General features: G+C 41.5%; 1 protein-coding gene across 4 annotated transcripts in view; it reads right to left on the reverse strand.

The window, feature by feature from the left end:
• PIK3AP1 (phosphoinositide-3-kinase adaptor protein 1) overlaps positions 1-25,220 on the reverse strand; it is a 51,510-nt gene that overhangs the window by 6,730 nt on the left and 19,560 nt on the right. For all 4 annotated transcript variants that reach the window (XM_080596750.1, XM_080596753.1, XM_080596751.1 and 1 more), the window contains 9 exons: positions 19,280-19,428; positions 16,150-16,294; positions 14,539-14,681; positions 13,263-13,395; positions 12,332-12,528; positions 10,000-10,189; positions 3,137-3,232; positions 1,516-1,695; positions 621-683 (listed from right to left, as the gene is read on the reverse strand). In XM_080596750.1, coding sequence (XP_080452876.1) covers positions 621-683; positions 1,516-1,695; positions 3,137-3,232; positions 10,000-10,189; positions 12,332-12,528; positions 13,263-13,395; positions 14,539-14,681; positions 16,150-16,294; positions 19,280-19,428 — 1,296 coding nt within the window. The remainder of the gene's footprint in view (positions 1-620; positions 684-1,515; positions 1,696-3,136; positions 3,233-9,999; positions 10,190-12,331; positions 12,529-13,262; positions 13,396-14,538; positions 14,682-16,149; positions 16,295-19,279; positions 19,429-25,220) is intronic.

The following is a 25,220-nucleotide window of genomic DNA, read 5'->3' on the forward strand; positions in this document are numbered from 1 at the left end:
CTCTGCAATCCATAAAACAGTACTTCACCTTTGCAATTAGAAAGCCAGACTTCCTAGATAGCATGTAGCATAATTCCAGAAACAGCTGAAAACTCATCCTACTGATGCTGGCTCTTTGCAACTTATTTACAACATAAGGAGTACCCAACTCAGGAGATAAAAGCACAGGTGCGATTCCTAGCACTCTGATAGTGCACAGGGTAAGAAACTAAAAGATAAGGTCACAGTTTTGAAAGTGCAGAGATCCATGGGAAGCAGTTCAATACAGGTTAAATCTCAGGAAATAATGATCAACAGGCAGTGACTCTATTCAGAAGAGGAACATCAACTTCACGAGGCAATGTGGATCAAAACATAAAAAAGGGACTTCAATGATCATTAAAATCCTGACTGAGGATAAACTCTGAGACAGCAGATATGTATCGTATGAGATAAAAGAGTACCCATCATACTCTGCAGATATAAAAAGTTTCCAATGTCACATAAGGTCAGGTCATTCATATGCGACTATTATCCCCAGAGTCTTACAAAACAGCCTATTCTGTCACATACACATCTCACATAAAGCTACCTCAGATTTGGATTATTTGAAAGATTTTCAGGATAAACCTCCAACTTACCTTTCTTCACCTTTCCTCTAGAGACATAGAGATTCTCAGGTCTTTGAGCTTTCTGTGCAAAAACTGGAAAACAAACACTCTTTAGACACTGAACACATCTCAGGAAGACAAATAGCGTGAATGAATATGGGAAGCATATTATCATATTCAATTCTGCACCACATTACAGCTTCTGTTAAGACCTATTGGACCCCATTAAGTCCATAGGAGAACAGGATAATGAGCTGAACAGTAAAACTCCCTTTCTGTTGTCCTCAAAGAATATAGCTCAGCCATCTCTAAGAGAAATCTGGAAATACTTTCCCATAGTAAAGTAATTGGAGGAAGGGGGAGTCACTGAAATTACTTTCCCATACTTGACTGGAGTTCTTGTTAGCGAGATTGTGAAATATGACCAAATTTTCACAAAGTGCCTAGGAAACTAAGAGGCAGTTCTCTTTAAATCCAATTAAACCCTATCTCAGAATGAGGTATTGTCCTACACAAATGCTCCAAATCAGTAATATCGTTACAGAGCAGCAATTTCTCAATTTATTAGCTTGATCATGTCCTTACAATATCAGAATCTTTCCTATTTAGTCAGATTTGTTTATAGTGGCTGGGGGCAATCTGTTATCTTATTGCTTTCATTATGAACTATCACAGGCCAAGACCTCAGGATAAAAAATACAGCATAAACATTTTCAGCATAAACAGAAAATGAAAAGCAGACCTGAAACTAGATCACAAAGGTAATCCAGCTTTTATGGGCTCAGAAAGACTCCAGAGCCAAATAATCAAAGGGTCATGGAAGCCACAAGTAGACTTTCTTGGTGTTTATTTGGCAACTGAAGCCTACATCAGGGCCATTCTACAGTTGACTGTTCTACAGTTCAGGTCATGGTACCCAACTCACTTTTGGAGATGTACAGCTCATTATCTGGCTGTGGAGAGCTGGATTCTGGTCTTGGAACAGGAACTGGAGGTCTGCTGGCCATTTCCTGAGGAAAAGTATCTTGTTCCACTGAATAATAAAGGTCTTCACCACACCGCTGGTAAACTCCTTCCTCTGAATCTGGCACATCCATGCTACCACCTAAAACAGAATGGACTTTGTAAGCAAAACACCTGGCCACTTCACTGAACACCAGATCCCTCCAGATGTACCATGTACCACATTCTTACCAAGCTGACCATTTCTTAGGCAAACATACCCAGTTTTGCAGTGAGTTAACGTGCCAAAGGTCTTCAAAACAGGACTTGATAAAGTCATTAATATCTCGTAGCATTTAAGTGTTTGCTACTAAGCCACTTTACTACTAAGCCAGTTTAAATAAAAAAAAAAAAAGGCAAAAAAACAGTAGAAAGTCTCGTAAGTGTTTTTAAGCACTAACACCAGTAGCTTTCTAAGTTCCAGTTAACTAACATGTCACAGTAGTTAACAAATCAAATAGAGCACTGGCTTCCAAAAGCTACCTGGGTCATCTACAGAGTACAACAGGGACTTCTTCTTTTGTTTGAAACAAGCAATTGCTATCAGCTGACGGTATATTTGATCTCAGAACAATGTCTCAGAAGGAGCTGGATGCATGTATTTGCACTTAACAAGTCCCAGCTACCATTATACCACCTCATCATCTCCATTCTATTCTCACTTCTAAATTCACTGCAAATTCATCAAGTGCTGCCATACCCAATTTAACTGCTAGTTTTCCCTCTGTTTGTATGTTGGCAAATTACTGACTCAAGATCATAGAAAGAATTAAGAGCCCCTGGACTAACTGCCTCCTCTGTTATCAAGTCAGAAGTAAATAACCTAGCCATTGGACTTAGTGTCCTTCAGTAGTTGATGCTGGTACACCTAACTGAGTCAATGCAAAGGAACTGACAGAGCACCAGTGTTGGCACAGGAAACAGAACAAAATGTTAAAGGACAGACTTAATCTTGCTCTGAGTCCAGCTGGGTCACCCATGAGAAGTGAGTCTGGATCCTATGGAACCTGGTGAGTCAGGAAAAGGCTTGGATGACCCAATCATGCACAGTGGGAGTAGCCCAAAGCAGGTCTGGGAGCCAGAAGTTCTTTTCCTCTTTCCAGGCTGCTGTATTCAAGTAGATAGACTTGTGAATAAAGCATCTGCATTAAAATTCATCTCTAGCTTGTGCTGCTCTACTTTATACTTTGCCCTTGTTTATGAGGGGAACCTGCACCAGCATCAGGACACCAGAACTAATTCCCTTCACAAAGATAGGTACCAAAGACAGCCATTCCTGAATAGATATCAACCATGTTTGCACCCATAGGTAAGCAGACACTGGAACAAGAAGTCACTCTTATTTCTTGTTAAGAAATTCACCGCATTTCTGAAGTCACCTCACAAGCTTCACAGGCTGCTTTTACTGTTGTGCCTCATTTGTACCCACTAAAGCAAGGCTGTCCATATCATATGGTGACGATTAGCTCCTATGCTTTTAACAGATCAAGGAGAAACCTCAAGTTCAACTGTGCTGTTCCCCTCCCTTTCCAAATAGGTCTCACCTTCTAAAAACTTGCGGAGCATCGAGTCTTTTGTATTTAGAGAAATTTCATCTCTGGCAGTTGCAGTGTCTGGCTTGGACTGAAGCATCTCTACATCTGAAAAAAAATCAGAAAGGTGAACTTGTTGATTATGCCCTTAAACATGTGGAACAATATCATATGACATATTTCTGACTGCATTTTCATTTTATGGTGAAAATCAAAGACTAAACCAGACAACTGACAAGACAGTTGCCTCAAAAAAGGCTGATAAATTGCTATGTTCAGTTCACCCTGCACAAATCTTTGCCAGCTGCCTGACACTTATGCTTGAGGAAGACAGATGTGACTAACATTACTTGGTGAGAACTTCTGACAAGGCTCCAAGCAGACACTCCTGGGAGGCCAAAATTGATGCAAACTTCATGACTTTCCAAAACCAGACATTATAGACCATCTGTCCATAACACACAAGATACCTTTTGTTTGGTTACTCAATAAAAGTCAAAACAGCTGATGAGTTAACCAGCTGGACTGGAAGGTGTTTCGAGGGTCAAGTGATAACTTAGTACTGAGAAAGTAGTGACAGCAAACAAGATACTTTGTGAGGTCCTCATTTTGCAATGAAGGATTCTGATTTATTTATTTAAAAAAAAATGATCAACCTAACTGCAACTCTAAACCTAATCCTGAAACCCCATGATGATAAGAAGTTAGGTACACATGCTCCTAATGATATTAAAAACAAGACTGATATAAAAGAATTGTTGAGGCATATTGCAAAATATCTATTACCATATAAATTGGACGGTTTGGATTAACTGAGAATAGAAAATAGCATTTTGGATTACATGATAATTCCTGTAAAGCTGAGGAGATCTAAGTAAATGCTAACAATACACTACCAAGATTTTGCTTTGCTAGTATGTTTTGGTTTTCATTTTTTTGTTTGGTTGTGGGTTTCTTGTTTTTGCTTGGTTGTGGTTTTTTTGATTGTTTGGTTTTCCGACTAAAGAACCATTGTCGAAAGACCCTGTTGTGGCTGCATGAACGCGCCCAACCTAGCTTTAACCTCTCAGGTATACCTTCTGTACAGTCACAGCAATACTGCATGCTGTGTGGATTAACCACATCAGCAGTTTCTCAGAGCTCTTCAGTTCATGCCAAATTTCATGCTGCTGAAGTTAATCTGCTCACCACCAACCTAATTTAAAGTTCACTTAATATCGCTACACTACACAAGCCCAGATTTGGCCTTTGAACATGGTAAAGAATCAGCATTACAAACCTGTATTTTTCCTGTAATTTTTCTACCTTGCAGCCAAACATGATTGTTATTTTTAACATAGCTTTTAGAAACAAACCTGGAGCAAATATAGGCCCTGAGCAAAGCCAATACTTGATGGATTTGGGGGCAGAACAGAATCTGACAGATGTGCAAAGTTCCTTTGATTCTCTATGGAATGAGCAGTATCCTCCCAGTTTTGGCTGTGCTCAACATAATTACTAAACCAACAGAGCAACAGGATACTGCAGGTTTTGTTTTCTATTACTGTATTGAACACAGTTAAATTTATGAACCAGTTAGTTTCACTTAATAGATATGATTGCCACCTTTATACTCTCTGGCACATGGGGCTGTCTTGCATACAGATAAGCTCTAACATCTCACTTGTGTACCAAAAATGAAAAGAAATTCTGAACTTCTCCAATGACACCTTCTGTTCCACTTGCTGCAAAACCAGGACAGTGGGACAGAAGCGATAAGAAAGCACGCACAAAACCTGGGTATCACAGCCAGGAAAGATCCCCAGATCTTCCTGAGGCTATTGGGTAACGCTGTTCTGAAGGGCTAGTGGGAAGAGAGGAAAGTTGAGAGTTCCTAGATGTCAGTCTTCAGAATTTAGTAACTAAAATATATTTTTTCAACGAGACTTTTAGTTTCCCTTTGCTGGGTTTAAGACTTCAGAAGGGATCTCAACCAATGTGCAGCAAGACATACAGAAGACATGTTATGGCCTACTGACCCTTCACTAGAGCTAAAATAGGTGTATATGGGCACCCTTTAGAAAGCAATCATATCCTTTCCCCTTTTAAACGTTTGTAAACAATAGAAATTAAGTATTCCGGCACATGAAGAAAATTTACTCTTTACAGAGACCAGTCCTTTATTAACTAAGACAAAGAATTCAATGTGTTGGTATAAATCACACCCCAGATGTTTTTAAGAAGTTATATTTTGCTGTACAATTCCCACAGTTTGTTCAAGGAAAATGAGGCTGCTGTTTCTTGCATTAAGTGAGGAAAAAATGAAAGTCAATGAGGACAGTGTTAAAAACCTGGCCTCAAGAGAATAAAAATATTCGTGTTAGCGTTGGGGAAAACCAAATGGATGTTTTAATGTTTCTTAGGTGATGGGTCATAAAATATAGATAAGCGTTATCAAATGTATTTACATTATCAAATTTATCTATGTATACTGAGATATTTGTTATAGGGAGTATACCGAACAGTCAAACGAATCCTTGAAAGGGACCCCTGAGAGAGAACAGGTACAACCTGACCTTTGATAAGAACCTGAAAATGCTGAAGCAAGTTGAACCAGAACCAAGGAGGGGAGAGAGCATGCGTCGAGTGGGAAAGGTGAAAAGTTTAACAGAGAGGAAGGCTCCTTACTTCATCTGGACGACCACCTGGACGGCACCATGCATGTGCAAATGAGAGGCGAGCTAATTAGAATGGAATGCGAGGCTGATGTTGCAACCTGTAATGAATATGTATACCTTACGTAATGTTGAATGTATAAATAACAATCGGGATGTAACGGGACTTGAAGCCAGATTTAGGCACCTGCCCCGGCTTCCAGCGCTGAATAAAGCACCTTCATATAATCACTTGGTGGTTATGTGGTTGCTACGCTAACACTGGGGGAAGGAGTAGAATAAGGGCATCACAACTACTATGTACTATTTAGGTTTTGAAGATCTGCAAATTATGGGACAATAGGTTTTATTCAGCTGAAACTCTCAAGGATAAAGGATGAAAATCACACTCTCTAGATCTGAATGTCCACACAGTTCATAGCTATGGAAACAGCGCTAGGAGTCAGGACTTGTTTCCACCAGCCCTTTGCCACTGCCAGCGACTGACCTTGGATAGAGGAAATACAACCTGTTTCCCCAGATAAAATGTCAAAACAAACTTCAGCCTTACAGTTGGAAAGTCAGCTTGGAAGGTAAGGCAGTACATGAGAGATACTAGAGAAGGTTATAAGGGGCGGTAACACTCCATACTCTAGAGGATTCCTTTTGTTCAAACTAATCAGGTACTTCAAGCACTTCTGAACACACACAGAAATCTGGCAGTTTAATTTTCACATAAATCAAACAGGTTTTCAGCATTTTCAAGAGTCCTTGCTCCCAGAGCCTTGCCCCTATGCTGAGCTCTAGCATACTCAAAAATACTGTTTTGTAAAATTCAGCAGGTGCTGGTGAGGGGAAAGCAGAAAAAGCGAAGCTCTTCATCTGATGCTGTAGTTCTACCAGATCAATATGATGGAGATAACTTCCCATTCTTGCTATTCAACTGCTGTTTGTTACAGTGTGTGAGTGACCCACCTAAATATTTACTTGCAACCCACACCAACCTAGAACAAATTCCACTCGTACTCAAGAAAATCATGTTTGACATTACAGGTATTTGAAAAGGTAATAAAAGGGAAGTGCTCTTCTGAAGCAGGAATGATTACAGTTGATAATAAGAAATTAAATAAGACAATTCAATCTCACTTAAAAAAAAAAAAGCAAACAAGGTAATAGCAAAACTAGCAAGTTTCCAGTGATTTAGTTAGGAGTACTTTATGATCTGCACTGCTCAGGGCATTAAGACCTATCTGGTAAAGAATACTCCTCTCCAGCAGAAGGGAAGGCAGTATATTACTATAGATGAAGAAAATCTTTTCCATTTTTTTTAAACCCATTATTTATCTCAAAGCTAACAGGGACAATTAGCAACTCAAAACAGCTGCGTGCAACCCTCATACAGCACCACTTTAAGCAAAGTTAGTCCTTGTACAGCTTCTTCACTCTGTGTTTCCCCAGGATCAAAAGCAGATAGGAAAATAAATGCATTAAACAAAGTGGGATGAAGAATACAAGAACTGGCAGAACATTCCAGCATCTAAATATTTGCTACTACTTTTAACTCATTACAATGGCTCCAGTCCTGCACTACCTTGTTTTCAAATCAGTTTCTGCTAGGCTAAATGACTCAGTGGTACCAACCTTCCTTTGATCAGTCTCCAAAAAACTGGTGGAAGCACATTCTGATCACAATAAATGGGCATGCTGCCACAGTATGTCTACATTTAAAAAAAGCCCAGGTATTGTCCTCTAGACCACAACTGTAAGCACTTACACAAGGGCTATTCTGACCTGCAGAAAGTACCTCAGTAAGAGTTGTTTACTATTTCCTAGGAAGCTTTTGTCCTCAGAAAACAGTACAAAAGATTGAAGTTTTTATTTGTGATGTCAGTCCTAAGCCAGCCAGCCCTCCCACTAATTTCAGTGGGAGTTTATTTACAATACCAGCACAGAGGTAATGTTGAAACTCCTTCAGTTTGAGAGAACAAGACCAACTGTGGAACATGGCGCCAGTTTAACCTTTACCTATTATGACACAGGCACCTGTTATGGCATTTTAAGCACCGTTCAGACAAGCTGTAAATATTCATCAGGCAAAGACTAAGAGACTACATAAGAAATACAGATATTTTCTGTAAAAGAGTCCTGAGTGGAAGGTGACAAAGTGTGCACAGGAGCAATAAATTGGGAGATCTTCAGAAAAAGCAGGGAACACTCATTGCCCTTGCTAAGGTGTTACAAATAAGCCATATAGCACATCTATCCAACATTTTAAAACAGACTTATCCAGCCATGCTTTCTAGTACAGAAATCATAAATATCTATCTTCAGAGTCAAGCCTGGGTTTTTACCTCTCCAGTCCTACTAGCCCTGCAGAGCCCGCAACACGTGCATACACCAGAAAAAGTTTCTGGTGTTGACCCTAAAGACCTCTACCACACTACTGATATAGCTTCAGCTGCAGAAGGGTCCCCAAAAGGGCAGTGGCCTGCTGGGCTTTCACTGCTAAGGAAGCCTAAGAAGAGCAGCCTGACTTAGGCTTTGAATGCACAACTTTCCCATCCCTAGGCAGCCAATTCATTAGCTCTCCATTTCCATGCCTGTGAGCGAAGCAGGCTGTTTTCTGTATTCCATCAGCAGCCAAGTTCCTTCCGAAGATCTGCCAGAGTAAGTCGGAGCAGGAAAACGTGTATAGTTAAACCATTAAACTTAGTGTAGTTTGACAGAAACAGGCAAGAATGCACATACATAAGCAATTCAGGTGGCACACAGGTGGTGATCTTCAGCTGGGAAGAAGCAAGTGTCATAAAACAATTAGCTCTCCCACCAACAGTCTACAGAATTAGCAAATAGTTTTCTTAACAGCAAGCAATTCTGATCTAAATCTGAACCAATATGAGGATATTTCAGAGAGGCGTTTCAGAGTCCAGTTGAAAAAGTGGTAAAGTACAGAGAGTTTGACTTGCATTCATGGAAGAGAGGAATATCCCCCTTCATAGAGTCTGGGATTTCTAAATGTTTGAGGAGTGGAAGACAACAGGTTGGTCTCAGTGGTTTTAAACATGTTTTTCCCCCTCTCCAGAATTAGTCTATCAACCCCATTCAGAGATGCACTGACTGCAGGCAGAGCTTCTGAATACCTAGAAACTCGCAACCCCCTTACTGTGGACAACAGCGGCTTTGTTCCATAGGAGTACAACTGCCCTTACTGCTTATTCCCCACCTGAAGGCACAATAATCCTGGTTTTGACAGCAACACAACTAACCCCACAGTAGCCGAACAAAATTTAGCAGAGAAGTATATATGATTTCAGGCAGAGAACTGAGACTTTTCTGGACTCCACAACCAATAAAAGTGTGTTTTATAGCATTGTTTAATCTAAAAGAGAAGAAAAATAACCCAGGACAGATATAGTCTATAAACAAAAGTGTTTCAGCAGGAAAAGCTTTTCTCCCAAGGCAATATACTTAAAGCTGCAGAAACATTGGAAGTCCTTATGTGGGTACTTAAACTATAATAAGCTACACTTTCTGCTTATCATGGGAACCATAAAATGTACCAGCAGGATGAAGCAAGACTAAGAAGGAAGATAAGAACAGCAAATTTACAATTGCTTAACGTAAGTACTTAACTTTATATTTGCAATCAGTCTCACTGAACGTTAAAAAAAAAGTGAAAAAGTTAAACAGCTGCATATTTACCAGAATTAGCTCTACGTTTTCATCAGTAAACAAGGTGGATTAGAATCATGACTTTTCAATTTCTATCGTTTTGGAACACATTTCTAGATGTTCACTTTCTTTTGTTCCTAAGCTGCTGAGGTAGAAACTCAACTCATGTTTGAAATCTTTCAGTGTTTCACAGTTGTAAGTAAAATTACATCTTGCACTTTGTGGTCTTCCACTAAGTCAGTGTCTCTACATCCCTGGATCTCAGGAGGGAGAAATGGGAAACAAAAGAAACTTTCTCTTCCAAATGCTACATCAGTTGCTCAGGATTCAGAGAATCCTCAAAACACTGAGGAAATGGCTCTTGACCATGTACCCTGGCAATCACAGAAATCCTTAGGGCAATTTTATCAGCCAGCCAATGTCAAAACCAGAGCATGGCTTCCTTATGGTGACATCAGAAAAGCTGTAACCAGCCCTCACTCTGAAACTCAACCAGGGCATTATTATTGTATAAGAGAGACAGAGCAGCTGAGGCTTCTAAGCCCAGAAAATCGCAGCGATTATACATACAAAGGTCTTCTGGGGCACCCGGGACAAATCCAGCCATGGATTCATAAAGCTCTTCATCGGAGCCAGGATTCAAGGAACATTTCATTAACAGGTCAGTGGAAAGGTGAGCCATGGACTCATAAACAGACTCATCCTCTTCGCCTTGCATCAGCTCTTCCTTAATGTGACTCTTCAGCATATCTGCTGTTTCCTGGAGAGAAAGGAGTCCAAGAAGAACAAAAAAATAAGCTCATTTAAATAAAGAATCTGGAGAATCAATGCAAAGCAAAACATCTTTCTCCCACCACTGATGGAAAGAAACCTTCCAAGAGTAGCCCCTTCCCAAAGACTAAGGCTTCTTAAAGGAATTTAATCTCCATTACAGCTTTTTGGGGCCAGCCTTCATGATCTATGCTGTAACACTAGGTAACAAAGGTGAAGCAAGGAGATGCTGAAACATTCAGAATAGCCAGTATTGTCTTTCTATCCCTCAATTTCATTTTCTACCTGATGTCTTCAAGTTCCTGGAACATGAGCAAAGTTCATTCTAAAATTACAACAGTTTGTCAAAGGCTATTTTGGTGTAAGCGTAGCTTACATGACCATAAGGGGGAAAACTTGCCGCATGTGGAGCACTTTCAAGAAAGCAAAGTTTTAGCTTCACTGTAGATTCAGTTTCAATTTCTTGGCACTAGCAGCAGCACGTAACACACAGAATGGGAGTCCACAGACCACCTTTTTTGGTGAGACTAACAGGAAACCTCACAGCAGGCAGCTGCTCATGCAATATGGGCAACTTTCGATTCACAGGACAGCAGAACTCTCTCATACATTTGCCACATGAGGGGAGAAAAGAGATGGTGTGGAGGGCAGTGCTGACCTTTACCAAACACCACAAGAGAGCAAAATTAAAATCTTCATCCCAGCTTCCTCACCAAGCTCCTACTAAGTCACAAGCTCAGACATCTTAACTGGTTGCAATACAAGACATTCTTCTATCCACAACCGTCACCTCATTGGCCTTCATCCACAGGGCATGTGTCAACACTGTCTACACATGCTTCTGTTCGCAGCCAAAATGGGTCAGTAGCTCATGTAATGCTTTAGGGAGGTGAAGAGGAACTTTTGCCAGACATAAAATGAGGTGAGTAAAGGGGGTTACTAGGATTTTCAGATATCCGTATTAGTACTCCTCCTAAACCCACAGTGCTCCTAGTCACTACCCTGCTGTGGACACACTGGTGCAGATTATTTCTGTGCTTTGGTGCTAAATTGCACAGATAGTTTGGTGGCTACTAAGCAGGATCTACTCTTAACATAGCTCTGTCACTGTGCTGGTAAAGAAAACATGGGAGGAACACAGTACAGCAATAAAGTTGAAAGGACTTCCTGAGCATCTCTCTTACCCCAATGCAAAGATTTTAATCATAGTTAACAGTTTCTGCAGCCTTCCTGATCTCAGGACAGGATATGACCTTTATTTAGCTCTGATATATAACCCTAAATTTATCCTCTTATCACGAAGCAAGTCCCTAGTCTAAGAACTACCCATGCCACCAAAATAGGGCTTAAATACTGCCATAATAGACTGGCATACTTATCTCCCACTATTCAGGCAACTGCTAGGGACAACTACACACACCATTTCAACAAAAAGCAAAGGCAGATAAAATCTGCTCAATAATTTGGGGTTCTGGACAACCTGATCTAGTGGGTGGCATCCCTGCCTATGGTGGGGAGGAGAGGGGGTGTCCACATCATAATCTGGAAGAAGTCAGGGTGCCGTTTTCTGGGGGTTGCTCAAAGGAGAGCTGAATTGTGAATCGGGCTCCCACAGCAAGAAAAGTGGAGAATGGACAGATATCCCAACAAAAGAAAAAATGCATTTCACGTAGAATAAAGATCAGCTGTGAATGAGCTAATAATCAGACTGTACTATAACTAACCAGAGTATCTCAGACTGTATCTTCCCAAACATATTCAGTTCCCATACTATCCCCTAAAGTAAGTAAGTGGGATGAAGGGGCTGTAGTTTTTCCAAGATCAGAGATTAGAATAATACATCAGACATCATGTGGCTGCAGAAACATCATTAGATGGTTGAACAATAAGGAAACCCAGCGTGGCAGGCTCTGCTTCCATCTTATTTGTTCTGTTGAAAAGCCTTAAGAACTTTCTTGGCTCCAGAGATGAAATCAACCCCCCCACATGGAAGCTTTCATGGTGGCTGGACATCTACTCCCTACCACCACTTTGTACCTCAGCACTCCTGGTCCCACAACACTTTCAATGCCGAGTTTGGTGCCACTGCCCAAACCTGCTGAAAGGACAAAGGACTGCTGCTCCCTCTTACCACATATTCATCAATGAATTGTCGGAGGTCCTTAAAGCCATGCTTTTCTGCGATTGTGTTTGGATAGTGGCCATATTTGTTGGCCACACTATATGCCTGCAGTGCTCCAGGGCATGTCAGCAGCAAAGCGGTGAGGTTTTTCAGCCCGTATCTTGCAGAAAAGTGAAGCAGCGTTGGCAACTCCTCATCCCTCTGATCTGTGAGAAGAGAAGTCTGTTAGAATCTAAACTTCTTTCTATCAGCAACAGAGACAGCAGATGAGAAACAGACTTCCTAGCAAACACACCAACCAAAGCAGGTTTGAAAACCCTGAAAAGTACATACACCATTTCAAAATGGAGCTAGTTCTGCACAAGTGAACCACCTGAGGTATCTAGCCCATCTCCACATTTGATTCCTGTAGTCTTTAATGGGGAATCTGGCACTGTACTAGCCACATGTATGTAGGATCACAGGTTCAGAAGGACCTCTTAAATCATCGTTGCAGTAAGTTCCAGCTGCTGTAAGGAACCCAATCATGGTACCACAACAATCCAACTGCCAAGTGCCCACTGTGCACCTTAGAACAGACTCATGGGGTAGGTGGGGAAAGGACTGTGCTGGGGAAAAATACCACACAGGACTGGGAGAACAAGCGAGAAAATAAGGCAAACATTTCTGGGGGCATCATCTTTTCACTTTGTGGTTGAAGCTGTCTACATAGCTGTATCTGCCACACTACAGTAAAGTGAGACAGACGTACTAAAAAGGGTCACACAACCAAACTACGATCCCCCTTCTACAGACATCATCTGAAATTTAGCTTCCTGGCTGAGATTCAAAACTTGAGACGGCCTGTGCAGGTACCACACACTGCAGTGTTAAGGTGCTCCAAGGAAAAACTACTGATACAGATGAAGTTTCAAAATAAAACAAAAATATTTCAACTTGCTTGTCATCATATCGTTTTCCTCCAGCTGGTTGATTCCAAATAGGTGTAAGCCACTGGCAGGAATGTTCTTCTTCAGTGACTCTGTCAACAATTTGTCCAGTGCTTCTATGCTGTATGGCACAATTTTAAAGGCCTAGAGATAGATGGAAAGTGATTTTGCTTGGTTAAGTCTAGACAGTTATTTAAGATGAGACTTAGAGGATGATGTAGTAAGTTTTATTTATTTAGAATATATCAGGAAAAAGTATGCATAGACACTGATGGTGGCAATGTTTAGATCAAACAAGGAATATGAAGAACTTCTTGGTCCAGAAACAAAGTATGATTAATCTAAACAGATAAGAACTACAAACTCCACAACAAGACAGAGTGCAAGGTGAAAGTCACTCATGTAACTAGAAGCACGGAAGACTTACTTCCTACTTCCTTGACGGGTATAATCTCACTTTTGAAGCTGCTCCAGTGAAGTGTCGCTCATGCTTTAAGTATGAATAGGTCAATTTTGAATTGCCCTGGTGTACACCCTGGCTTTTGGACTGGTGCTTAGCCAAAGACCGTGAAGCACGCCTATACCCCAAGAAGGAGCACAGCCCAGTACCAGCTGCTCCTTAATTTGAATTAAAAAGGAAGTGAAAGACAGTCTCCTCTGCCCCAGGCATGCTGGTGATTAACACTGCTCTCTGTAGGCTTCTGCTACACAGCTAATCAGGGATATGGAGGCAGAAAGCACAGACAACAGATCTGGATAACTTGCTTGTGCATGCTTTACCTCTGTAACAGGGTTCAGGTACCCTAACTGGGCAAAATATGATACGAGAACTGAGGACTGGCTTTAAAGAAATAAATGTATTTGTTTATTCTTAGCACCTATTTTACCCTCCTTCAGTCAGATAGTTTGAATCTGTTACATTTTCACATCTTTTCCAAAAACCCTTTGGTACAAATTTCCAAACATTTTATGTGGTACTTTCTACTGTATCAAGTTCTGTCACCCTAATCTTTTCAAATCAAGGTCTAAACATGGGTGTTGACTGATAGTATTTTCTTTGTTAGTTGGATAGCCTGAATTGCCTTAGCTAACTATTTGCTCCAGATACGGAAAAAGTACCTGTGCTTTTGCTCTAAGGGGATTTTTAGGGACCTTCTCATAGCCCTAACAACTTTGCATTCTGCATTTCAGAAAAGCAAGACCGCTTGCCACAAGATAGCTCATGTCCACCTATCTACTCTTTGAGAAGAGCTGGTTTCCAAAGCAGCTGTTTGCTAGAGTTGTTACCTGGCACATGAACTGTACTGGGTTGGCTGCATTTGCCAGCAGACTGCTGATTTCCTCCATGTCGGTATGATAGGTGACGCTCGTTTCTCCCACCATCAAGTCCCCTGAGTATATCTTCAGAGGCACTGTCCCAGAGGTTAAATCTTTGAAAGAAAAGAGAATAAATCACCTTTAAGAACAAACAATGGGAACAAGTCTTCATCAAATGTTCCGAGAATAGAAGGAATTTTGAGATACTGTCAGCTGGATACCAAAATAGTTTCTGTTGTATAGAGTTCATGAAAAGTCACAAAAAAGAAAAGTGATGATACTGGTCTGAATACCAGGTAGGAAAGTACTTTGGAACTGCCTCCTTCATAGGCATGTCAAAGCATAACACCTGTGACCTTCTAGGTCATCTGCTAACCCTAGTCTGGACCACTAATGATAACGGTACTCCACCTCAAATTACAGAACTTCACTCCTCTCCACATCTGGCTCGGGGTTTTCGCATCCCCTCTCAGTCTCACTACTCTCTGAATGAAATCAGCTTAGAAGAATTTCAGCTTTGCAAGTTTACACAGGCACAGGATTTCTCTCTTATATGCAACTTGGGAGCTTCCTAATATTTTACCCAGTGTGTACTCACAGGTCTGAGCTCTGAAGCACACGTATTTTGAATCCCACTGAAATTAATCTTTCCCTGTCTATATGCCTGGCTGTAACAACTAAACAAACAATGAAATGGTTACTGTCACACCTGAAAGGAACTCAAAATGTATTTGTTAGAAACTGCAGAGCTAAAATATATGTACACTATATCAATGCGAAAGTCAGGCTTATAATCCAAAGTGCATGTTAGTTTCCAGGTTAGTGTTTAAATCAGAAGCCTTGATTTAGGACAGAATAAACTGAACATTTGTATGTGGTTGAGGTAGTCCTCCTTAAACCCGTCCACTTGATTGACTTCTTCAGAGTTGCTATAATGGCTGTTAGCATCTATTCCTAGACCTAATACATTGACTCTTCAAGAACACAGACCACAGTAGGTTAAATAAAATAATCCTGGGAAACTACTATCACTAAAAAGATCAGAAATCTTGCCCCTAAAGTTTACTGAACGAAAAGTTTAGACAACTTAAGCTTTTTTAAGTGTAAATATCTAGAATGACAGAACACATCTGAATTAAAAGACAAGCTAGGATAAACAGCTTCAACTCTAATCACACAGAGATCATCACCCATTAAACATGTACTGTTATAATCATGCAGTTATTTACCAGCACTTATCTTCTCTTCATGCCTGCCAATACTAACATACTGGTAATACTAACATATAATTAAGTTCAAAGTGCTTTACAAGCTGTAATCTTTCCTCAGAACTAAGTTTTTTCCACTTTGCAACCCCACCACCGCTGCAGGGAAAAGAGATCCTGAGCAGCAGTCTCCTCATTTCTACACCACCAAAGTATCACAGATGAGAATGCAAATTCAAGATTTCCTGGTCTCAGTGTTTCCCACATTGCACCCTTCACCCTTACACCCCTGACACTTTTCAGGACAGGTAGGGTGGGATAGAAAGGAAACAATGAGAGGTGGGGAGGTGGGAATTCAAATCTCAGCCCAGCTTACTTGGAGCTTCCACGGAGATTGTGTACTCATTCTCCATCTCAGCCAGCACACACACAGACGATGCATTCTCTGGAGAGAATTCCACTTCAGTTTTCACTTTGCCATCTAGTCTACACTTCATGATAATATAAACAGTGGTCTGCACCTAAGAGAGAAAGGCATTAGAATATATTGTGAAACTACATAAGAACACTTATTTTAAGCCCCTTTTCCAGGGATTTTGTTGTTACTGCGACTAACAAGTTAACATCTGTCATTTCCACAGTCTTGAATGATTTTCAGTAACATCTTCCAGTCACTAAGTTACTAGGTAGGTGGCTTCTGTTACAGCTTGCACCAGCACAAATACAGACATTAAGCTGATAAAAACTCTGTGATGTTATATTTATAATCTGATTTAGTTTCAACCACAGCAGCCTCTTCCCTCAAGCAGCACAGCCCCATTTTGAACAGACACAAACGAAGAAACTTAAAAGTAACATACTCTGGAGATGCAACAACCTTATCCAATTATTTTTTGTTTTATCTACCTGTGTAGCATGGGTCTTTAGCCAGAGCTTTGCTTAAAAGGCAAGAATTTCAGGTCTGCAAAATTTTCACCGGCCCTGCGTTTAACAGTTTAGTTATTACATTACATGTAATGAAATGTATGAGATAGCTGAAGTCTTTCATTTGGCCTAAGACTTGTCTAGCATCTACTTTTGTGAATTATGAAAGTGAATTTCTGGACCAGATTCTCAGTTCTGAAAACTAGGAGATCTCCTGGGTCATACTTTGTGGCAGCCCTTCATACTGCAAATGTCGTACTGCTCAGCTGTCATCCAGTCAGGTTTTCAAAGACCACCAAAGGCCTGACTTGTGGCCACTTACATGGCTATGCTAGATGCTACAATAACTAACCTGAGAGAAACCTGAAGAGACTTTCTTGTCCACAAACTTATGCTGAACATAACGATCCCTACCTGGGCCAATGCAAGCAGCCCAGCAGCAACAGAAAACTTAAATGATTCAAGATGGAGTAAAGTCACCTTCCGCAACTCTCATATAATAAGTTCTTGACTTCGTTCCTAGCTGCTCCTTACCATGATGCAGTTAAGGTATTTATCTTCAACTCAAAACACAGACAAGCCACAGCAAAGGAGTTTTACCTACCTCAACATCATTGCAAAGTAGATTTTATTAATATCATAGAATAATTCGTGTTGGAAAGATCATCTTAAAGATCATTTAGTTCCACACACACACACGCAGACCCCTGCCATGGGCAGGGACACCTCCCACTAGATCAGGTTGCCCAAAGCCCCATCCAACCCAGCCTTGAACAATTCCAGGGATGGGGCATGTCTGTTGCTACCACTGCCACCAGTCACCCGCACTAGAGAAATTCACAGAATCACAAAATCATCTAGGTTGGAAGAGACCTCCAAGATCCCCTAGTCCAACCTCTGACCTAACACTAACAAGTCCTCCACTAAATTCCTCCATCAAGGAAGCAAAAATATTCAGCCAAGTCTTGGAAGTCAAGTCACAGCAGCCAAGTCACATGCAGTGAATTCACTAATAGATGCCCAGTAAATACAAGGGGACAGCACTATTCCCGTGAACAAGCAAGTAAAGCTGATACCAAAAATTCCAGATACAGTTTTCTCTGTGTTAAGTCAACAACTGTGTAAAAGTTTAAAGCATTCCAACAGCCTGCTGACTTCCCAAACCACCCTTGCTGTGAACAAGTCACAAGCCACACACACCACAGAGGGAACAAACTGTTTCACTAAGGATACTTCCTAAAATGACCATTCCTTCCTTTCAGCCTTCCCTCTCCCCCAAGAGAATGCTATTCCAGGTCAAGAGCAGATTATGCCTAAAGTCCGAGGCACATATTCATAGACTACTGAATAATCCAGCACTGAACATCCACGACTCTCGCTGCAGGCTCAGATGTACCTCAAACGCAGCACACTGCAAGGTACACACACTACAAAATCAATCCATCTACCTGAGTACAGGACGTGCTGTTTCACTTTCACACACTGAGCTCCTGCCAAGGCAGAAATGAGGTTCTAATAGCCATTTGCAAACTTGTTACTCCCCCTCCTCTTTCCCTGCCTGTTTACTTCTGCTCTCACTTCAAGGTGTGGTCAACAGCATTTGAGTTCCTTTCCAAACACAGGAGACAGACTGTTTCTACCAAATTTGAGCTATTATGTTTAATTTTTTCATGTTTCTCTGTACAGCACGAAGGTCAGGTTCTAAGTAAAAGCAGAGGATCCCCAAATTACATTGCCTTAACTGGTGCTTTTAGAAAAAGCACAAAGCTCCCAAGAGTTGGCAAAACTGATATGGACAAAAGAAAAAAATAAAACAGTGCTTCATTTCAGTGCACTGAAGCATGAGTCCGCCCCTGGTATGGGGGCAGAGGAGGAAATAATGTAAAGCAGCAGTCACGCTGCAGCAAAGTTTTTCTAAACTGTTAGATGAAGTTTCCTCTGACAACCAGACCCTCCTACACTAGTGCCTCACATCTCAAAACTATGCAATGAAAGCCCAGCCACACTGACTGAAAAGTACATTGCAGAGGAGGTAGAGACAGTGGTGCCATACACTTCTCTCCTGGTGCATGGTATTAGTTTTTTTCCACCTGACAGAACGCTAGGCTAAGAAATGCAATTTTTCAGACAGGAAGCCATGATCCCAGTGCTTTGGAGTCACTTGCAAGACGTGCACCAGAACTGCCATACTAGATTGCATCTGGGCTCTGAAGTTGTCTCATTACCATCACCTTACTCCACTTGGCACCCCTAAATCTCACCAGAATGGAAAATGGGGAGTCAAGAGTGTGAACTTGCCTCATAACACACAAGACAAGCAGCTATATTAGTGAGACTGTCCATCAGTAAGGGACATTGCAGCCTAGATCATAGCAGACACTGCGTATTACCAACCTATTTCTGGGCCTAGGGAACTGAGCTCTTAAAACTGAGACACTGAGGACAGGAGCCTGAGCAGGAAGGGGACAGAAAAAGAATTATGGACTACTTTCCAGGCCTGTAAAGCCGCCCATTACAGAGTAGCGTAATGTGTTGCACGAGCACACAACAAGAACACAGCCCACAGAGTGGCCATACAGTACCCCACAGCGTATGCGGTCAGGCTGCACCACCAGATGGTCCGCAGTGCTCTTGGATGATCCATGCTCCTCATTCATGGCAAGTCTGCAGGAGTAAACTGGGTTCTTCTCGTCTTCTGTTTCTGTGTCAGTCACAGAGTCACAACCCGAGTCTAAAATAAAGCATATGGAGTCCTATTACATCGTTTCCATTTGCTGAACATGCACGGACATGGATACATCAATCCTATGAAAGAACCAAAGAGGTCGGTGGAACTTGCTACACTTCTCAAATTAATGTTTAGAAATGGGGACCTAGTTGAAGAAAGGGGAAACTACAGAGTTTCCTCATTTATTCCCTTAAGGGGACTGCTGGGGAACATTCAGAAAGACACAAAAGTGCTGGAGTAGCACTAAACATGCTTACAAAACAAACAACAAAGCCACCCCCTGCTGAGATGGGTACTCCCTTTCTCACATTACATAGGAAAATAAGTATCTTAATGTCTGGTGTAAATGGACTCATCTGATTCCAGCTGCACTGAGTGCAGTGCAGAATGGGCAACAACCTTTAAAGTCCTCCTATTTCAGCAGTATCTTTAGTTTTCTGGACCCTGCTTGTGCTGCTTACTCCGGCTCTTAAGTTTACTATTACGCTGATAAAATACTACACGAGGCAATAGTCTGAAGGGATCCTACTACGCAAGCAAGAAGTATAAGCTCCTGTAACTATACAAAAGTCGACTTGAAACATACCAGAGCCTTTGTGTGAAAGAATCACAGTATTCTACCCAAACAGGCCCAAGAGAAGTAAACACATGTAACCCTACAATCTGCACGTACAAAACAATGCTCCCCTTCCTGATTCACAGTAACACCATAAATGTTTTATTGATGGAAGAGCAAACACTTGCACACAAAAAGGATAGCAAAAAGTAACATAGATGAGAGTTATCCTACCCTGCCAGGAAATACTTTCCCCAGCTGCAGAAAGGAAATAGACACATTTGCATTTAGTTAGTAGAAAGTTTTTTTTAATCTGGTTTCTACCTCAATTCACACCTTTTCTTCCTCATTTTCCAAAACATAGGGTGAAAGTCACTGACTTACTTCTGTCAGAAGACTAGCATGAATTCTTAAGACTATCTCCAATAGACAAAAATTTCCATTCAAATTTTGGAAAACTGAGGAGCAATGAAATATTTAAGACAGTATTTTGGAAATTTTTATTTTATTTACTACTTACCATAAAACACATCTGTAAAGAGCAATACAAATTATTTACTAGACAACTTCTCAGATTTAGACTGGCCGTTTTTACGTTATTAAGACATTTCTATTTAAAATGCTCAGTCCTGATGAGAAACACTTGAGAGCATCTGCAATGTCTATCCTGTGGCATCTCACAGAAGTTGCCAGCAGTCCAGGTTTTACCCCACTCCCACCGTCCCCGCCCCCAAACCTCCAAGCACATATTTTCCAAAAATGAAGACCGCCAAAAATTTATTAAAGCAGGCTTCTGTTAGGATGTCAGGTCCTGCTAGTCTCAAACAGTGAACAAGAGTCAGTCAGAAATTTAAGTCTTGACTTCTTCCTTATTATAGTAACTAAAGATTGAAACTTAGGATATTTGAAATTGTCACACTTTTTTTTAGTTTTTAAAGTATTTTCTATGTGTTTGAACAAGATTTTATGAATTACACAGATGTGACTGTGCTTTCAATTGACTAGTTTCAAGTCACAAAAGTTTAGCAAATTATTCAGCTGAAGGTTTGGTCACGGAGTCACACACACACTTAACTTTAAGCTTGTGAATCATTCTACATAGCAAGTATAACCACAATGCTGCTTTAATATTTGCTGTAGAAAGAGCAGAGCCAAAAATCTGCAGCTCTAAAGTTCAAGTAAGGCATCACTACCAATATCAGTATTTCTTAAACCTAGAACGGTATATGTCAATAAGGCACGTAGGTTTTAAAACAGCACCAACGCAAGTTTGCAGATTTGACCAAGAAGAAACTACTTCGACAAACTGCTATGTACTGAAGGTCTTATGGAATTTCGGGCTGTATCAATAAGTATTACAGAAAATGGTCTGAGGTTTTAAATTCCTTAACTTGATATATTAATTGACACCGTCCAAAGTTACCAGCTTCAAAAGCCAGACTTCAGTTTTAGGAACCCTTGTCCTGGGAAAAGGTGGGCTGCTCCCATCTGGGAGAGCCAGGCTGCCCAGTTGCACAGGAGGAAATTAAAGCAGTAGTCCCACATCCTTCCCCTGCATGACTGCGATCACTCAAGCTGTTTGGCATATGCAGAGCAAGGCAGCATATTCCTTTAGGAGGAGAAGAGGCAACCATTACTAGAATTGAGTCTCTAATCTCTTGGTTATTTCCAATATGACTAAATCAGAAAGACTAAGCTCATCACAGATAATAGAACCAGCAGTGACCAGACTATAGGAACATGTTAATATTTCTGAACCATAAGCACAAGCTGACACTTGCCAGGATCCTTACCCTACGCGCGTCATCCCCCACTCCTTAATATGGAGCCATCGGTTCCTTGCTAGCCCAACATATGGTCCGTTTCAGAGGAAAGAAAACCTACAGCTGTGGATCTCAGCTGCAACATCTAAAGTAAGCATGCATAAGAGAGAGCAAGCCTCCAGGTCTCTGCTTTACTGACATTATTTAACACTGGTAAATAATTAGCAGGACAACTACAGGAGTCTGCACTTCAGCTGTTAAAGAAGTTCCGGCATTGCTAGATCCCATCTTGCACTTCTGCTTTCCTGTAACAGAGTCGAGTGCCTGGAGGTCATACGTAATAACAGAGCTATTAGGTAATATGGGAAAAAGCACTGTTAATCAGTAATTGGATTAACAGCTGACGGAAGAGGCTCTGGGGTTTCGGGTATGAATTATTCATCTGTTTTCTTCATTCAGAAAATTCTGAAATTGTAAGTCACCAACTTCCCCAATAAGCAGTGAAGTGATTCTATGGTCATCTTGCAAGTTCCATTCACACCCCATCTTATGAACATGCAAGAAAACTGTCCCATTACATTCAGTAATATCTGTGCTCTGAAGCGACATGCTGTTAGATCAGGCCTCCTACTCACTAAGATATTTGGCTAACGACAATCCATTTGCATATAAAGATTCAGCAATTATACCACTGTAACTGCAGCCAGGTTAGACAGGCCATCACTGAGATCAGACACATTAGAAAGTTATGAGAATACCTGAATTGAGCTTCTCCATGAGCAGCTGCTGTAGGTCAACAGCTCGTGGTTATAAAAGGCTCTGCCTTCACTGGAAGCCCTTTCTATTCCCCTTTAAAAGAAGGCTACCTCAGGCCACGCCTGACAGTCTCTGTAATACTCATGAGAATAGCAGCTAGAGGAGGAAATGCGGTCCAAGAAACCCAACCACATTTCCCTTCGAAGAGTGTGCTCCCCACCAGGAAACATCAGTGGCTCAGCTGCAGAGCACAGCCCACGCAGCCCCTTCTGTCCATCCTGCCCAGCTCCTCAAAGAGCTTCCCTGCTGGAACTCACCCCTGGGAAACACAGACATGGCCACATGCTTCACGAGCCTTTTAGCAGCTCTAGAAACCAGTATGAAGCAGCCAGTTATTTTGATATCTTGCTGTACAGAGCACGGAGCTTGCTCTGCCATCCACTTCCTCCTGGCCAAACTGCGCCTGCCTGCGTGGAGCTGACAGCTGTGGTTTCTCAGAAGTCAGCCCTGACACCGCAGGACATGTGAGCGCTTGGATGCAGTCAGCAGTCTGCCCTAGCCGCTTTGCCATCCAGATACGAAGGCAAATGGCATGACCGAGCAACTACTTGCCCTTACAGGTTCTGCATGTGTAGACTACCCCCTCGCCAGCACCTGCCTGTCAACCAGCTCTCCAGCAGAGGAGACTAGTTTTCACAAGACCTCAGACTTTCACCTTGGTATACCTAGAGCAAGATGGAGGACCTTCAGAGAGCTTCTGCTGTCATCCAAGACTTACAGCTGGTCAGCTTCCTCTTCCAAACATGAAGAAGGACATTAAGACTCCAAGTAACGCCAGCTGCATTTGCAAGAAGCAGGCAAAGTCCTGATAAACAAGTTGGAGGAGCAGGGAAAGTTATCTTGCATCATGCTATCCTCAAGGTCCCTGCTTTCCTCAAAAGAAACACATTCAGGCAATATTTTGTGATAATCCCCCACACTGGGTTATACTGTAGCAACATTTCCCTTCTCAACAGAGTGAAGGGAAGCATGTGGAAAAGCAGCAGGCAAGGACAAAAAATCAACACAGGAAATAAGACTTTGTAAAACTGCCTCTACATAATAAATTACGTATGGAACATCTCCCCCTTTTCTCCAAACACCACCCCAAGCAGCTTGTTGTTTAAATCTACAAGCACAGCAACTGAAACCAGATTCTCAGTTCTACAAAGGAAGCGGTCACATTTTATTTGGGATTATAGTTCCAACCCCCCCCATCAAGGAAACAAAGCGTATTTTACTATGCCAAGATTTGCTTAAGCAACTGTGCATACCCACACATGCCCATCTCTTAGGAAAGTTGGTTTCGTACTAAGAACATGACCAGGTTTATCAGAGCCCTGCTGACAGGACCGGTGCTTTAGCAAACTGAGAAGCCAGTAAGTACAGTTGTGTTTACCCTTGTAACCTCCTAAGACAATATACACCCTTAACACTTGAGAACACACATTACTCCACAGTTCCTCTATGAATCACATCTCATTCTAACTTCAAGGAGCACTTTTCCTTTATTATATTTTAAAACTACAAAACATGAAACTGAAAGAGCAAATCTCTTTGCAACAGAGTGCAAGAGCCTTTCATGACCTTCATTAATGTTTAACCCAAGTGAATTAATCTGTTCACTTTTCCTGTCTCGGTCTTCCCAAATGCTGCTCCCAGGTTACTTTTAAAAATTTCTTCTTTGAAATGAACAAGTATTTGGAGAAAGTTGAGTCACCAAAAGAATGCCAAGGGCAATTCCATGTCACTCCAGTAAATGCTGGAAGGTAGGGATGAGAAAGCGACCAGTAAATGCCATACCACGGTTGCATTGTTCTGAGAACAGTAAGGTTAAGAATGGAAAGTCTGAAAAGCCAGGTAAGTGGAAAGGACACAAAAGAGAGCAAGAGAAAAAATACCAGACTAGAAAAGAGTAATAAAATAAAAACCTCAAGCACACTGAGAATCAGCAGAGAACAGGAAGATAACCCACAGGATCAAAGGCATCTTCTGTGGGATTATTCCAGTTTAGGGACAAATGTCAGCAGTAACTTCCAGTTGGCTGTTTGGAGTAGGTTCAGTTTTTAATTATTCACCAACATACAACACTAATTAGAAAATTGTGTGTTTACATTATGGTCCTGACTTTGATCCCATTGTACTGCAGACACAAAGCCCATTGCTTCTCCTTTCCAAACATTACAATCAAATCCCAAGTCCAGATGGACAAGGGCATGAGTATGTCAGACACTGGGACTGACGAAGCACTGTCAGCAACAAAGCAACCGTGACCAGACACGTACATAACCACTGCACCTCACTTGGCATTCCCTGACCTGCAGAGGCACAGACCAGAACCCCTGGTGGGAAGTCCTTCCTGCACTAGTGAAAGATGGAAATGGGAACCGTATTAACAAGCTGCTGGAATTCTTGTCATGGATCCAGTGTCTCAGAAGCAACAGCTGGAAAACTGCTTACCACACGTCATCTGCTCCAGCAATGCTCCTCTGCTCGTTCACTGGATGGACCTGAGATAACAATGGCTCCTACACTGTAACATGCAAGGCCTCAGGGAATGCAGAGCCTGAATCCAGCAAGGGTCTCCCTCCAACCCCACTAACAGAAAAACACTGCCCCAGCATAGACCCCTCAAAATATTGTTTGGAGACAGTGTGCAAAATTCTGCTCTTAGAAACATC

Source organism: Anser brachyrhynchus (assembly GCF_964034855.1).
Source record: "Anser brachyrhynchus genome assembly, chromosome: 6".
Lineage (NCBI taxonomy): Eukaryota > Metazoa > Chordata > Aves > Anseriformes > Anatidae > Anser > Anser brachyrhynchus.